General features: G+C 33.5%; 1 protein-coding gene across 1 annotated transcript; it reads right to left on the minus strand.

The window, feature by feature from the left end:
* Positions 1 to 8,492: 8,492 nt before the first annotated feature.
* LOC110100937 (heavy metal-associated isoprenylated plant protein 9) lies at positions 8,493 to 10,634 on the minus strand. The gene is made up of 4 exons (XM_020828661.2): positions 10,249 to 10,634; positions 9,969 to 10,155; positions 8,752 to 8,933; positions 8,493 to 8,591 (listed from the first exon to the last, which is right to left on the minus strand). Exons 1-4 carry the CDS (start codon positions 10,267 to 10,269, stop codon positions 8,493 to 8,495), a joined length of 489 nt encoding a protein of 162 aa, XP_020684320.1. The 5' UTR covers positions 10,270 to 10,634.
* Between the last annotated feature and the right edge of the window lie 2,942 nt (positions 10,635 to 13,576).

Below are 13,576 nucleotides of genomic sequence, written 5' to 3' on the forward strand. Positions count from 1 at the left end.
TATTGGAAATATCACATCTTATCCCTAGATAATGTAAAGATAAGCTTCATATGCCTTCTAAAGTATAAGTGATAGGAAATGGTGGCAATTTTCCTACAGGAAGATACTCTTGACGCCCAAGTTTGAAAGCAGATTTAAAGGTTTTAGAAAGCAATAAAAAAGTTGTCCCAAACGAAGCCTTAGTTAAGCATTTCTCAAAGAGGAAGGATTTTTCATAATCTTGAGCGAGTGGGGCAATTCTGCTTCGATGTGGAAGACAAGCATTTCCCATAGGATGAGTGAAGAACTGAGCGAACTTAAACTAGTTCTTGGAAGAAGAAGAAGAGAGATCAGAGAGAGAACAGAGAGAGAACGAGACATAGAAAGATACCCATGATAAGAGAAGAAATGATTTCATTGCTCAGGCAGAAGCCCTGTACATACAATATATAGACTCCTTGTGAGGAGGCAGACACGTGTACAGTATAGCCTAAGTAATGTAACTACACTTAGTCTAAACATTTCTTAGTATCAGTATTATTATGCTCTAATACTCCCCCGCAGATGGATGGAGTTGGAGATGCAGTAAGTTTGTCTCGAAGACGTTGGAACCTTGGTGTAGAGAGCGGCTTCGTGAGGATGTCAACAACTTGATCGATGGTGCTGATTGGAAAAAGACGAATGACTTTATTGTCGATGTGATCACGAATGAACCTTTGATCAATTTCTATTTGTTTACTTCTGGCATGAAAAACCGAATTATTTATTAGTGCAATGGCCGAGATGTTATCGCAATTCACATATGTTGGAAGATCGGTACTAACGTTGAAGTCTAATAGAATACGACGAAGCCAAATAGTGTCAGTTGTTACAGCAGCCAAAGCTCTGTAGAAGATCTTGCCATGGTATGTTGCTTTTTCAATGTCCAAGAGATTATAGTATTACCTAAAAACGAGCAATAACCCGAAGTAGATTTCTGAGATATGTGATCTCATGCCCAATCGACATAGGAGAATGATTGAAGAATAAGATTGCTTTTGGTAATAGGTATGCCAAATGAGATTGTTCCCTTGATATATCTTAACAGACGTTTAAGCATATAAATATGTTGAGAAAGGGGATTATGCATGTGTTGAGACATCAAATTTATGACATATGCAATATCTGGACGTGTTAAAATAAGGTATTGTAAAGAGCCTATTAACCGCCTATACAAGACAGGATCAGCAAGAGTGTTGCCCTCAGGAAATTGAGTTGGCAGTTTTGTTCATGTAGGATTTGACAGCGGGTTACAATTAGTTAGATATGCTTGGCGTAGAATTGAGTTAGCATATGATTGTTGAGATAAGAAATAGTTGTCATTCTGATGGGTTATTTGAATGCCAAGAAAAGAATGAACATCTCCAAGATTTTTCATAGCAAAGGTGCTATTGAGCTGTTTTAATAGGTCAGTTATAGCATCGAGTTTGTTATCCATGATCAGTATATCGTCAACGTACATTAGTAGAAAAATATTTGTGTCCGACTGGTTTTTTATTATCAAAAACAGGTGCGATTTGCTGTGACAGAAACCAAGGGAGAGAAGATAAGACATGAAGTTATTGTACCGTTGTCATGGTGTCGTTTTAGTCCATATATGGCCTTCTTTGGGAGACAGACATGTTCTTGATTTGATGAATAATCTTCAAAACCCTTTGGTTGAGTCATATAGACAACTTCAAATAATTTGTTGAGAAAGAAGGCATTTGCAACATCCAATTGTTGGACCAGCCAGTTGTTATGTAGTGCAACCGTCAATAGAATGTGGATGGTAGGAAGCTTGGCCACCGGACTGAATGTTTCTTTGTAGTCAATATCATATTCCTGATGGTTTACCATTGCCACGAGACGAGCTTTGTGTGTTGCAACCAATCCATTTGCATGACGCTTAGTGCGATATGCCCATTTGCAACCTAAGATTTGAGCATTAGGAGATGGAGAGACAAGTTGCCACATACCTAATTTTTGTAAGGCTAAGAATTCGTTCGCCATGGCTTTCCGCCATTCGAAATGTTTGATAGCCTCGGCATATGTTGTCGGATCATAATCAATAGGAGAATTGGTTTGTTCTTGAAGAAGATTAAGTCTTTGACGAGATTTAAGCGTTGTGTTCGGGTGACCATCGGATGACAAGAGGTGTGGGATGATATTGCAGGTAGATTGGGATTGGTGTCCACTCTAATCTTTTGCGGACTGATAGATGAGGAAACAGAACATTGCTCATTGATAGTAGTAGTAGGCAATATGACAGTTGGAGAGATAGTGGATTAATTGTGTTTCGGACAAGCAGTAGTAGGCAATTAACTTGTTTTTTAAACCAAAACAAGTTAATGAGTTGGATCCGGGTTATTCGGTTTGCTAGTAGTTCAAGTTCAGATTGACTATATTTGGGTAGGTCAATTTCAAGTCAGACTCGAACTTGACCCGTTAACTTGTTTTGACACGCCTACATATCATAGTGCGAATAACTTGATCGTTACTCTTTATAGACATCAAAACTAACAAATCTATAAAAATTCAAATTGATAAGTGTCCACAATAATCACACAACATTGATTATATTCTTAATGTATGAGTTCTTATGACATTTATCATCTTATTATAAGTTACCAATTAATTTCAAAAGCCTTTGATTAATTTAATACTACACAAATTACTATGATATATTGATCTTTTAGCATACTTACAATATTGCCACATTCAATGTGTCGAGTCTATTTCAAACAGAACCATGCGGTAGACTAAGAAAGCATTATCAATGGCCTCTCTTATAATGTGTTCATATTGTATGTTCCAGCTTAGCAATAGCAATAATAATTTTAACTTTTAAAGCTTCATATTAGCTTAAATATAGGTTCTAATGTATCACAAGTTGAAGGCTAAGTACCTAACAGTTCAGTAAAGAGCTATGTGTGATTTACTTAATTTGAAAAGTATATCGAACAACAAAGAGCATGCTTGCATATGATGTCGGAAAATAATAGTTTCATTTGGGACGACGATTTTTTTACTGTTTTTAAAGCTATATTTCGTACATATTTTAATTTTTGTACTAAAAAATATCTTTAAGAAGCAATATGAAAGCTGTCTCAAACTAAGCCAATATTAAAAAAATGCTTATATTGATAGAGCATTTAATTTGGAGAAATATATGCTTATGTTCATATTGTACTAATGCTTATTATAAATATGTGCCTATATGAATAAGATGTATCAAAATATTTCCTATCAACAAGATTTCAAAGCTTGATTAAACTCTAGTTTTTTTTCCTCATATCTCCCCTCTATTCAAAATAGTGTCGCTTGCTTAATTTTCCCTAGATCATGCCCATGCCCTAAGCAATCAAAGTTTAACGGTACTAATGTTTCGTTTGGGACTGCTTTCTAACTGTTTTCTAAAACAACTCTCTAATACAAAAAATTTTAATTCAAAAAAAAAAAATGTACTACAGATCTACTTTTAAAAGTAACAAAAAGCTATTCTAAACTAATTTATTGTTGTTTAATTTATTTCATCAAGTCACTCACTTTGAATATAAGTTTGTTGGAGTAAATCTTCTGATGATTCTGAATCTAAATCTAAAAGTTTTCAAATATTGGATCAAATTTCGTGCAAAGCAATTGATTTCTCTGTAGACTTGTCATTTGCCTCCGTATTTTTATTTTCTAATGTCAAATTCTTTAACAATAAAAAATAAGTCTAATACTTTATTTGTGACGGCTTTGTTACTATTTTTCAAAGCATCATTCTAATGAAAAACTTATAATTTAAAAAGTTTTATATTAAAAAAAGTTATTGTAGAAAATAATAATAAAATTATCAAAAATAAAAGCTAAATTTAATATATCAAAATAAATATTACTTCCACCATTAAATAACCAAAATAATCCTTTTCTAAATTCAGAATAGGTTATTCGTATCAATGAGAAGAGGAATAAGTTAATAACATACGATTGAAATAACTACGAAAGTGCTACGAAGAGATCAAATCACATTTGGCACGCCCAGTATCTTTTGAGAAAGTGAGATGAAAAGGACACGTGGAAAGTTTTAATTCCACTAAATATGACACGTCTGCATTCGTTGTAAAGCGGCGTCGCACCGTCAGCTGTCGGCCTTCTGCCGCCGCATGCGACAAATTCTAGTTTCCAGCCAACCACGTGAAATAACCATATGGTGGCCATCCTTTGCTTGCCTAGTTTTTGGAATCCCAGGAGAGAGCCCGATTGTTTTATGGAAAAATAAGTCCTTTTTTTATATATAATTTGAAATAAAAATATTATATTTCTATTTGATATCTTATCAAAAATCATCATAATCAACTACGAATCTCAAAACATATATAAATTGATAACTTCTCAAATTAAATGCAAGGCCATACACTTAAATTTCAATAAACTTATAATCAAATGACAAATCCAACGATATCAAAATCGAAATAGCAAGAGCCCAAATTGGTCCAAATCGGAGGTGAAAGCACATTTTGAAGGTTCAAAGTGTAATAAGTTTAATATGTGAAATAAATTTATTTGAAAATCATAAAAATTTTGAAGTATAACACTCTGGCGCTAATCTGGTGAGCATTGCAGCGCTAGGCCATGAACAACATATAAGATCTTCCTGCCTCTCTCCATCGACTCACTCACTTGGTTGATTGGCCAAAAAGAAATTGAAAGATGGGAAGAAGAGAGAGGAGATAGAAAGGCTTTTGGATTATATTTGTCAGTTGTTAGTTACAAATTTTATTCCATTTTTTCTAAATTTCTATCTTCATATTTTTATTTTTGATGATTTTAATTTCTATGAATTTTATCTCTCATAAATATGTCAAAAATACATTATCTCATGATTTCATAAGTTTCATAATGCAAGTTTGGATATGTTGTAGATTTGATCATTCTGAATAATTTGATATAATTTTATTACATTTTAAATGAAATATTAAATCATATCATATAGATGATATGATAACTCTACTTGATACCCTACTAGTCCACATAATTCACTAATTGGGAGTCATAAGGAGTTAGAAATTGATTGAGAGCTATACGAAGTCGAGGCAGCTGATTCTTGTAATTCAACGGGTGTTATATAAAGTACATTAATTGGGAGTTACAAGAGGCGACTAAGTAAGAGTCATAAGTGTAGGTGTAAGATAACCTTATAATACTCTTATTGAATATCTAAATAAAAATACAGACAATGCTATGAATAATGTATTGATATTATGACTACCACTAATATTATTTACTCATTAACAATATTTAATGTTATTGATCATGATACTAATATATATTAATACCAGTATTAGTACTGTTAAGATTTTAGTTAATTGATAGATTATATGCTCATTACGTGATTTTATATATTTTTAGGTAAGGGCGGTAAGGATCTTATAATATAAGGCTCCGAACAATATGCATAATCTTTTTACATGCAGTTCTAAAAAAAATATAATTATCTTTCTTTCCACTATTCATTGGTAAGTCATAGTTAAATGGTTAAAATAAAAGATAAATATAATTATTTCAATATATATCCTAATGTGTGATACAAAGCATAAATTAGATGACCAAATGATATTCAAATATAACATGCTTAAAATTCAATCAAGTGGCTAGAAGAGATGAGCCCAACGAGCCCAAGAACGACTACTTCCAACATTGAATGAATGCTCTATAATTGAGGGAGTCAATATGAGCCGTTTAATGGAGCACTCAGAAATTACCCTAGATATTTGACATATTTACAAAGCACGCCACCAATAAAAATTTATAAATAGGCGCTTGCTCTCTTCATGACTGAATTCTTTGGCTAGAGATTGGAAGGAGCTCTAAGGCTTCAATGATCCTAGAGTTCCCCAACGACGAACCACCACCAGTGAACTTCAATCAGCCGTCGTTGGACCACTACATGTCCACCACCTATTATTGAAACATTGCCCATCCACAGACCGTTGTCGAACCATTGCCCGTCAGCCAACCACCGCCTGACCTATGCTTAGTCACCTAATGCAGACATACTACCATCAGTCCTTCGATCAATGTCGATCCTTCGCTCGACCACCAACCACCATTGGACCTCCGCATAGCTGCTATTGGCACACCACTGTGACCTCCGTCGATCAGCAACTACGGTCCCACCGACTTCCATCATCCACCGCTTTTGGTCCGACCGACCCCCATCAGCCTCCCACTACCATCCATCTGACCATTGTAACTTGCCAAATACGATCCATCTGACCCTTGTCGCTCACCAACTACAGTCAGTCCGACCCCCATCACCCGCTGACTACGGTCCCTCGTACCTTTTTTGCCCGTCGAATATAGTCCCTTTAACCTTTGTCGCCCCTTACTATATGATCTATACGACCTCCTTCGTTCGCCGTCTAGTGTCCCTCTGACCTCGGTCGCCTGCCGACTAAAATCCCTCAAACCTTTTAATACGGTCACTCTAACCTCTAATTATGATCCATGTGATTTCCATCACCTGATGACTAAGGTCCCTTTGATCACCAATGCTGATGGGCGATGGTGGTCGGAGGCATCATAGTTGGTGGATGATAGTGATCAGAGGCACAGAGTTAGCAGGCAACGGAGGTCGGATGGAACTTAGTTAGCAGGCGAAGTTTGTTAGAAGGACCATAGTAGGAGGGCGACAATGGTCGAAGGGATTGTAGTCGGCGAGTAATGGATGTTGGAGGCACCGTAATCAATGGACAATGTGCATCGGAGGAACTGTAGTTGACGGGTGATGAGGGTCGAAGGGATCGTAGTTAGAGAGTAACAGAGGTCGGATGAAGGCCCAACGATGGTTGTCGAATGGAGGTACGACAATGATGGCAGGAATGAGGTCCATCAACGGGAGCCTAGTGGCGAGGGTATGCCGATGGTGGTGTCGGTGTGGAGCTCTGGGATGCTTCAATCCTCAGAGCTCTCTTGGGTCTCTAGCTTAGGGTTTAAGCCTCCAAAGGTCTTAGCTCCACGATAAGCTCCCCTTCATGTGGGAAGAAGGGATTTATTTATAGATTTTTTTAGAGTTGTTCATAAATATAGAGAAGATTAAGGACAAATACATAGTGCCTTCAGACAACCCATATATATTCCTTCAATCATGGAGAGTTCATGCAAAATTTAAGTCCCTTAATGATGCTAGAATTAAAAATCTTGGGCTCATTGGATTCATCTTGTCGAGGCGCTCGATTTGACTATAAGTATTTCAAATTTGGATATCATTTGATTATCCAATTTAATGTTTGAAGCTCTTAAATATGCTTCGGTTTCTTTATTTTGACCCATTTGAGCTCAGATCAATCCAATTCTGATGTCCTTGGGTCTGTCTAGCTCATTGAGACGTTTAATTTGACCATAAGTTTATTGAAATCTAAGTTTGGATGGCCCAAAATTTAATTTTTAAAGCATTCAATTTTTATATGCATTAAGATTTGTGCCTCATGATCATGAAGATCTTGATAGACGTATCAAGTCTTAATTAAAGCTCTACTATGACACAAATATGATAAAAAAATTAAAAATTTTGAATAATAAGTCTGAATGATATTTAAATTTATGTTATGTTCAAATTTGATTCAAAATAGACAGGAAAATAAAGGAATGATCTTCAATAAGATAGCACCCGATCTGTTCGATTTTGTTATAATTCTATTTATAGCCTTAATAAAATGTGAAAAAAAAATTTAACATTTAATCATACTTCCAAATACTCTGATTATAGCTCAAATGTAGTAGTGATTATAATCAAATCACATCATCAATTAATTCAATTCAATTTGAGTATGTTATGGTTTCATCTGATTTTAAATATCTGGATTAATTTCTCATTATTTATGATAAAAATCGAACCATTAATTACCATTAAATAATATATATAACACATGCTTGTTCCTCCCAAAGCTTCCATGGTACATACAAATGAATACAAATATCTCAATTACCATACATGCGTGTATTGCCAGACCATACATACATTCTATGAGATGGAGCAAGCATTCGGGTTCTCATCACTGAACATCTGCGGCGGGGGCAACAGCTGCGGTCGATCGAAGAAATACATGGTCGTCGGCATCGGCATCTGCATAGGCATCCAATGATGCATCATCATCATCCTCTTCGACATCTCATCATCATGATATTGATTCATCATATACCCACCCGCACCATTCCAATACATCATCCTCTTCACCATCTCCTCATCATTGATCATGGCCTGCACCGCCGCCGCCGCCTCTTCCTTTTTTGGAGGCTCTTCGGCACCGGAGGAAGGTTTCTCCTCTTTGTTTCCTACAGAGGATTTTTTATCATCAGTTTCTTCCTTTTTTCCGTCTTCTTGGGGAGGTTTCTGAGAATCCTCTTTCTTTTCTCCGTCGTTCTTCTTCTCTTCCTGTGGCGGTGGAGGCGGCGGCGGAGGAATGATTGTCGCGAGCTTTCCTGTTAAATTTATTCCAAATAAGGCCTTAATTACCTCTCATCTTCATTATCTTTTTCCTTAGTTGTTGAGCACAGGCATCGCAGTGCATGTTAACAAACAGCTCCACTGTAACGATCCCACTTTCCTGTTCATTTAATTAAAGAAATTAGATACTAATTAAAGAGCTTAAGCAGTTATTCCTTATCAATAAGACAAGTTACATATATATAATTAACATGATTATAATTTAATTAATAATATTTAAATTAGTTAATTAAGTAATTAGTGTACGTGCGATTAATTACCTGAGGCGGTGGTGGTTCTGCTTTGGTGGAGTCAGCAGCAGCATCTGCTGGGGGCAGTGGGGAGAGGACTTTGGCATTTCTTAATGTTTTCTTTTGAATGTGCGAACACAAAGCCTGTGGATCCACTATTCCTTTTACTGTCACCTCATTCTTTTCTATGTTCATCTTCACCTCTTCAACTCCTGATCATTTTTTTTAATAATGAATCATCAATAAGTAAAAATAAATAAATAAATACATAAAAACTTTCTTATTTCAAGCCTTTATATTTTGGGATAGCTTTCTAAAACAGTTTATTAAAAAGCTGCTTTAGAAAGCAGCAAAAAAACTGTTTCAAATGAAATTTTATTTTAATAACTCATGCATGCATGCTTCGTTTGAGACTGCTTCTTAAAGCAGATTTTCAGTATAAAAATTAAAAATTTTGTACTAAAAAATTATTTGAAAAAACAATAAGAAAACAGTACCAAACTGAATATCATTTGAGAAATTTGGCCCAAATTTAACAAATGAATTGGTCTCTTTTTTAAAAGTGGGCAAGATAAAATGATGTGTGCTTGGCATTAGCCGTGAAATAAAAAAAATGTGAAATTTTAATTAAATGTATTAATTAAGGGAAAAATATTTAAAACATTTATTCTATTAAGAAAAAAAAAACTTATATAAAAATTTAGATCATATATTTCATTAAGTTATATAAAAACTAGTTATAGCTTTTAAAAATAGTTATTGAAATTAACAAATTCTTAATATAAAAGTCAAATAAAATGCAATCTTTTTTTATCAAAAAAGGGAATAAAAAAGTGAGAAATAAAATGGTAACAGGTAAAGTTTCAATTTTGCTGTCTCCTTAGAAATTTTAGTTTTGCCATTGCTTGCACCCCTTAATTTTAACATGAAATTTTTTTATAATTAATTATAATTATACATAGTATGAAAATTGAGCTCATAATTCCTAATGTAATTACTTATATAAAATTTCTTATAATATTTCTTACAAAAATGGTGTTGAAACTATTTTAGGGTTGATTTGGGACGACTTTTTATTACTTTTTAAAACAATTTTTTAATAAATAGTAAAAAAACTATCCCAAATGAAAGTTCAAAAAATAATTTTCTAATATAAAATTTTTAATTAAGAAAGTAGCCCCAAAGGAAGCTTTAATTTCATAAATGTGAAGTACTTCACAAGTAAAATAATTGAGAGAGAGCAAGACCTCTGCACTTGAGAATGGATTTCTCAATCTTCTTTGCGCAACCAACACAGTGCAAATCAACGAAGAGAACAATAGGAGGAGGAGGTGAGGGCTTCACCTCTTCTTTCTTCTCCTCTTGTTTCTCCTCTTTATGTTCGGTGGCCGGTTTCTCTTCTTGCTTAGGCGCTTCAGCTGCCTTAGCTTCTGCCTGCATAATCCATACAAATGAAATTCTCTACAAAACGAAAAGATTTAACTTACTAATGAGCTAAAAAATCCATAGAAGAATGGCTATCTCTACCTGTTTAGCTTCTTCACCCATTGGAAATGGTAGAAAAAGAGCAAGGAGGAAGAGGGACTAAAACTATTCTCCAAAGCTTCTTATATAGCTACAGCTTGAAAATTACAAGACAAAGAGAAGAAGGAGAGGGGGTGGTGGCTTTTAGTTGTAAAATTATTATTAAAGCTCTATATCATTCCAATGCACATGGAGCACCACTCCTTTGCAAGCTTAACTAGCGAAGGAACCTTGAGATCATACTATTATGTATATCTAATGAATGCCTGAAATGCTTTTATTTTTCTCTCAAAGGGTGGAGAAAAAAGAGGGAGAGAAAGAAAAGAGAGCTGGGGTTTTTATCGAGCTAACTAGCTAGTAGGAAGGTGGCAAAAGCAAGGGAAAATGGAAAATAAAGATACTTTTGAAAGTTGTAACTTTTAGAAAGAGAGAACTACCAAGAAATGTTGACATGACTCTACTGTTCTTTTTTTTTTTTTCCTTTTTCTTTCAAATGCTTTGTTACTCTTGTGGGTGACGGAGCCAGAAATTTTATTCAGGGGCTCTAAATTAAAATAGTTTTGTCTCGTCTAGAAGGTTAGAATATATTAAAATAGTTATGTTTAATGTCTCAAGAAAACATGTAAGATCAAAATTAAGAATGCAAATAACATGATCCTTAGAATTTAGAAGACATAGACATTTACCACGGGCGGTCTTCATTAGAGGGCGAGAGAGGAGCGAAAGGAAAAAATGAAAGCCGTGCTTTAAACACCTTTAGGCTTTCAGTATTAGTTTTAGCCAATCATTTAGAGGGGATCTCTCGTCCATAATGGAAAGTCATTCCTCCTCTCTTTCAATATTTTGCCCCATTAGTCTTTCTCTCTCTACAGCTGAAGCATTGCTTGGTTATAGAAAGACGAGAGGATTTTGGTAGGGAAGGGAATATTTGAATTTCTATCATCCATGCATGCTTTGAAAGGGGGTGAGTAAGCCACATGGTAGGGTTGGTTGTGTGGACCTTTGTAGAAGCTAACTAGCAATGAACTTTGGGAACCAATAGATACCACCTATCTTATCCTTAATTATCACTTAGAAGGTCGGTTGGAGATATATTTTTTTCATGAGATTGCTTAAAGAAATTTGTGGTTGCGGGTGATGATGGGGAAATCTCAATCAAACTATTTGTATCAGTTCACTTGTCATTCATTGATCATAGGCTTCAGAAATCAGAATAAAGATTAAGAATTTTTTTTTTTTTCAAAATGAAAGCAAAATATCACATAGAAACAGTTCTTAAGGACAAATTTACCTAAGATCTTTTTTTATTGACTAAAACAAAGCCTAATTATGAATCAAGTCATTATTGCCTTGGATTGTTAATCTTGGTCTGTTAGTTGAGATCTTTTGCTATCAACAAAAATATCTTGAATTCAAGTCTTGCATATGTGAAATCTGTGCAAGTTTTATGAAACTATTCATAATCTCTCATCCAAGAGGCTTTGTGAGTTATCATTTTAATCTCTTTTTTTTTTCTTTTTTTTTTTTTGATTGATCAATAAAAATAATAACTGATTATGTACACTTAGAATGTATAAATGTATAGTTTTCGTAGATAAATTATATAATTAATTGGACTAGATGTAAAAATACATTTTAAATGTACAATGATTTGTTCAATTAGACTATTATAGTTTGTGATATGTTTATTTTAGTTATTATTTTAAAATATGTAAAATTTATACTTTTCAAGGGTAAAATGCATTGCATAGTCCTTAAAAAATAAACAATTTTTATTTTATAATATAATGCAAATATTTTTATTCTTAAAATTTTTCTATTACAAAATATTTCAGAAAGCACTAAAAAAATTGTCCCAAATAAAATCTTATTCACTACAAAATATCAAAACTAATAGCAATTTTAAAGTCAGTGTTAATATGTGATGGGGACTAGCCGACAAAACATTGCATAGTACTTAATAATTCTGAATTGAATTCTATTGTTAAAGGGACCAAAGTAAGGAATTTTACATAGTCTGCCACTTTATCATTAGATCTAGGAATTTTTTTCATTTGATAATTAATAATTAATGAACTAGCCGACAACGTTATTGCTGTTGGAGATTAGTACTCTGCATGTGAAACATGGTGCACTTAATCATTTCTATGTAGTAAATAGTAATGAATGAGCAAACAATTGATATAAATATAATGAATGAGATCTCTCGTTTATGTAGCAGATTTGTATTTGAACAAAGACAAAGAATATTATAGTGAAAATAAAAGTCAAACGGAATAATGATTGAGATATTAAAGCAAAATAGTGAAAATACTATCCCAAACAAACTCTAAAGGCATTTCCAACCGAACTTCATACCCCTGTTTGACATCTGTGAACCTCCAATCAAACGGCAAAAGACGTGTCATTCTCTCGTTCATGAATAGTGCGACGTCAATCTTGGCGTCGCACTGTTCACAAACGAGTTTTTAGCTGAAAGTGAGAAAGTGGATGGGAGAAAGGCTAGCGTGTGTGGATATACATAGAATTTTCTTTTTGGAATTAGGAAATAGAGTTCGGTTGGAAATGAATTAATGCATTTTGAAGTATTATTGTATTTTGGAGTGAAAAATGTGTTTTCTGGTTGGAGATCATCTAAGTAAATTATGTTGGACTTTAAAGTATATTAAACCTTTGTATTGGCGACTGAGATTTCATTCGGGGTGATTTTTTAACTATTTTTTAAGTAATTTTTTAATATAAAAATTTCTTAAATTTAAAATTTTTATACTATAACGATGCTTTAAAAAAGCATTTAAAAAGCTGCCCCAAATGAAGCTCAATTTCATAATTTTTTAGGTGAAACAATATCATTATTTTATATTCTTAGGTTTTTCCTTATTATTTTAGGTCAATTATATTATTTATTTTTGGCAAAGTGTTACATCTTTTTTTTTTAATATATAAATTTAATTCACATGCAATTAGTTGGTTAAGTTATTTGATCAATTAGAGATGGGATCTAAGCTTATTAAAAAGTCAGAGGAATATTAGTTTTTTAAATTATTTTGGGATAGAAAGAAACATCCTTCAATAGAAGAAAATGATAATTTCTTTTTTCAATTTTATTTTTAATTAAACAGAAAAAATTTTTAGTATAAATGCAAAGCAAGTTTTATACATCATGGAAAATTTACCCATTATCAATGGAGTTTTTTTCTCGCCAGAATTTATTACGGTAATTAACTATCCCGGCATAATTTTTTATGAATTTTTTTGTCGAAAATATTATTTAATTCCGCCATAGTTTCCATCACTTCAAAAATTTCTGACGGATTTTTTTTTTTTTTGT

Source organism: Dendrobium catenatum, unplaced genomic scaffold (genome assembly GCF_001605985.2).
Source record: "Dendrobium catenatum unplaced genomic scaffold, ASM160598v2 fragScaff_scaffold_672, whole genome shotgun sequence".
NCBI classification, from domain to species: domain Eukaryota; kingdom Viridiplantae; phylum Streptophyta; class Magnoliopsida; order Asparagales; family Orchidaceae; genus Dendrobium; species Dendrobium catenatum.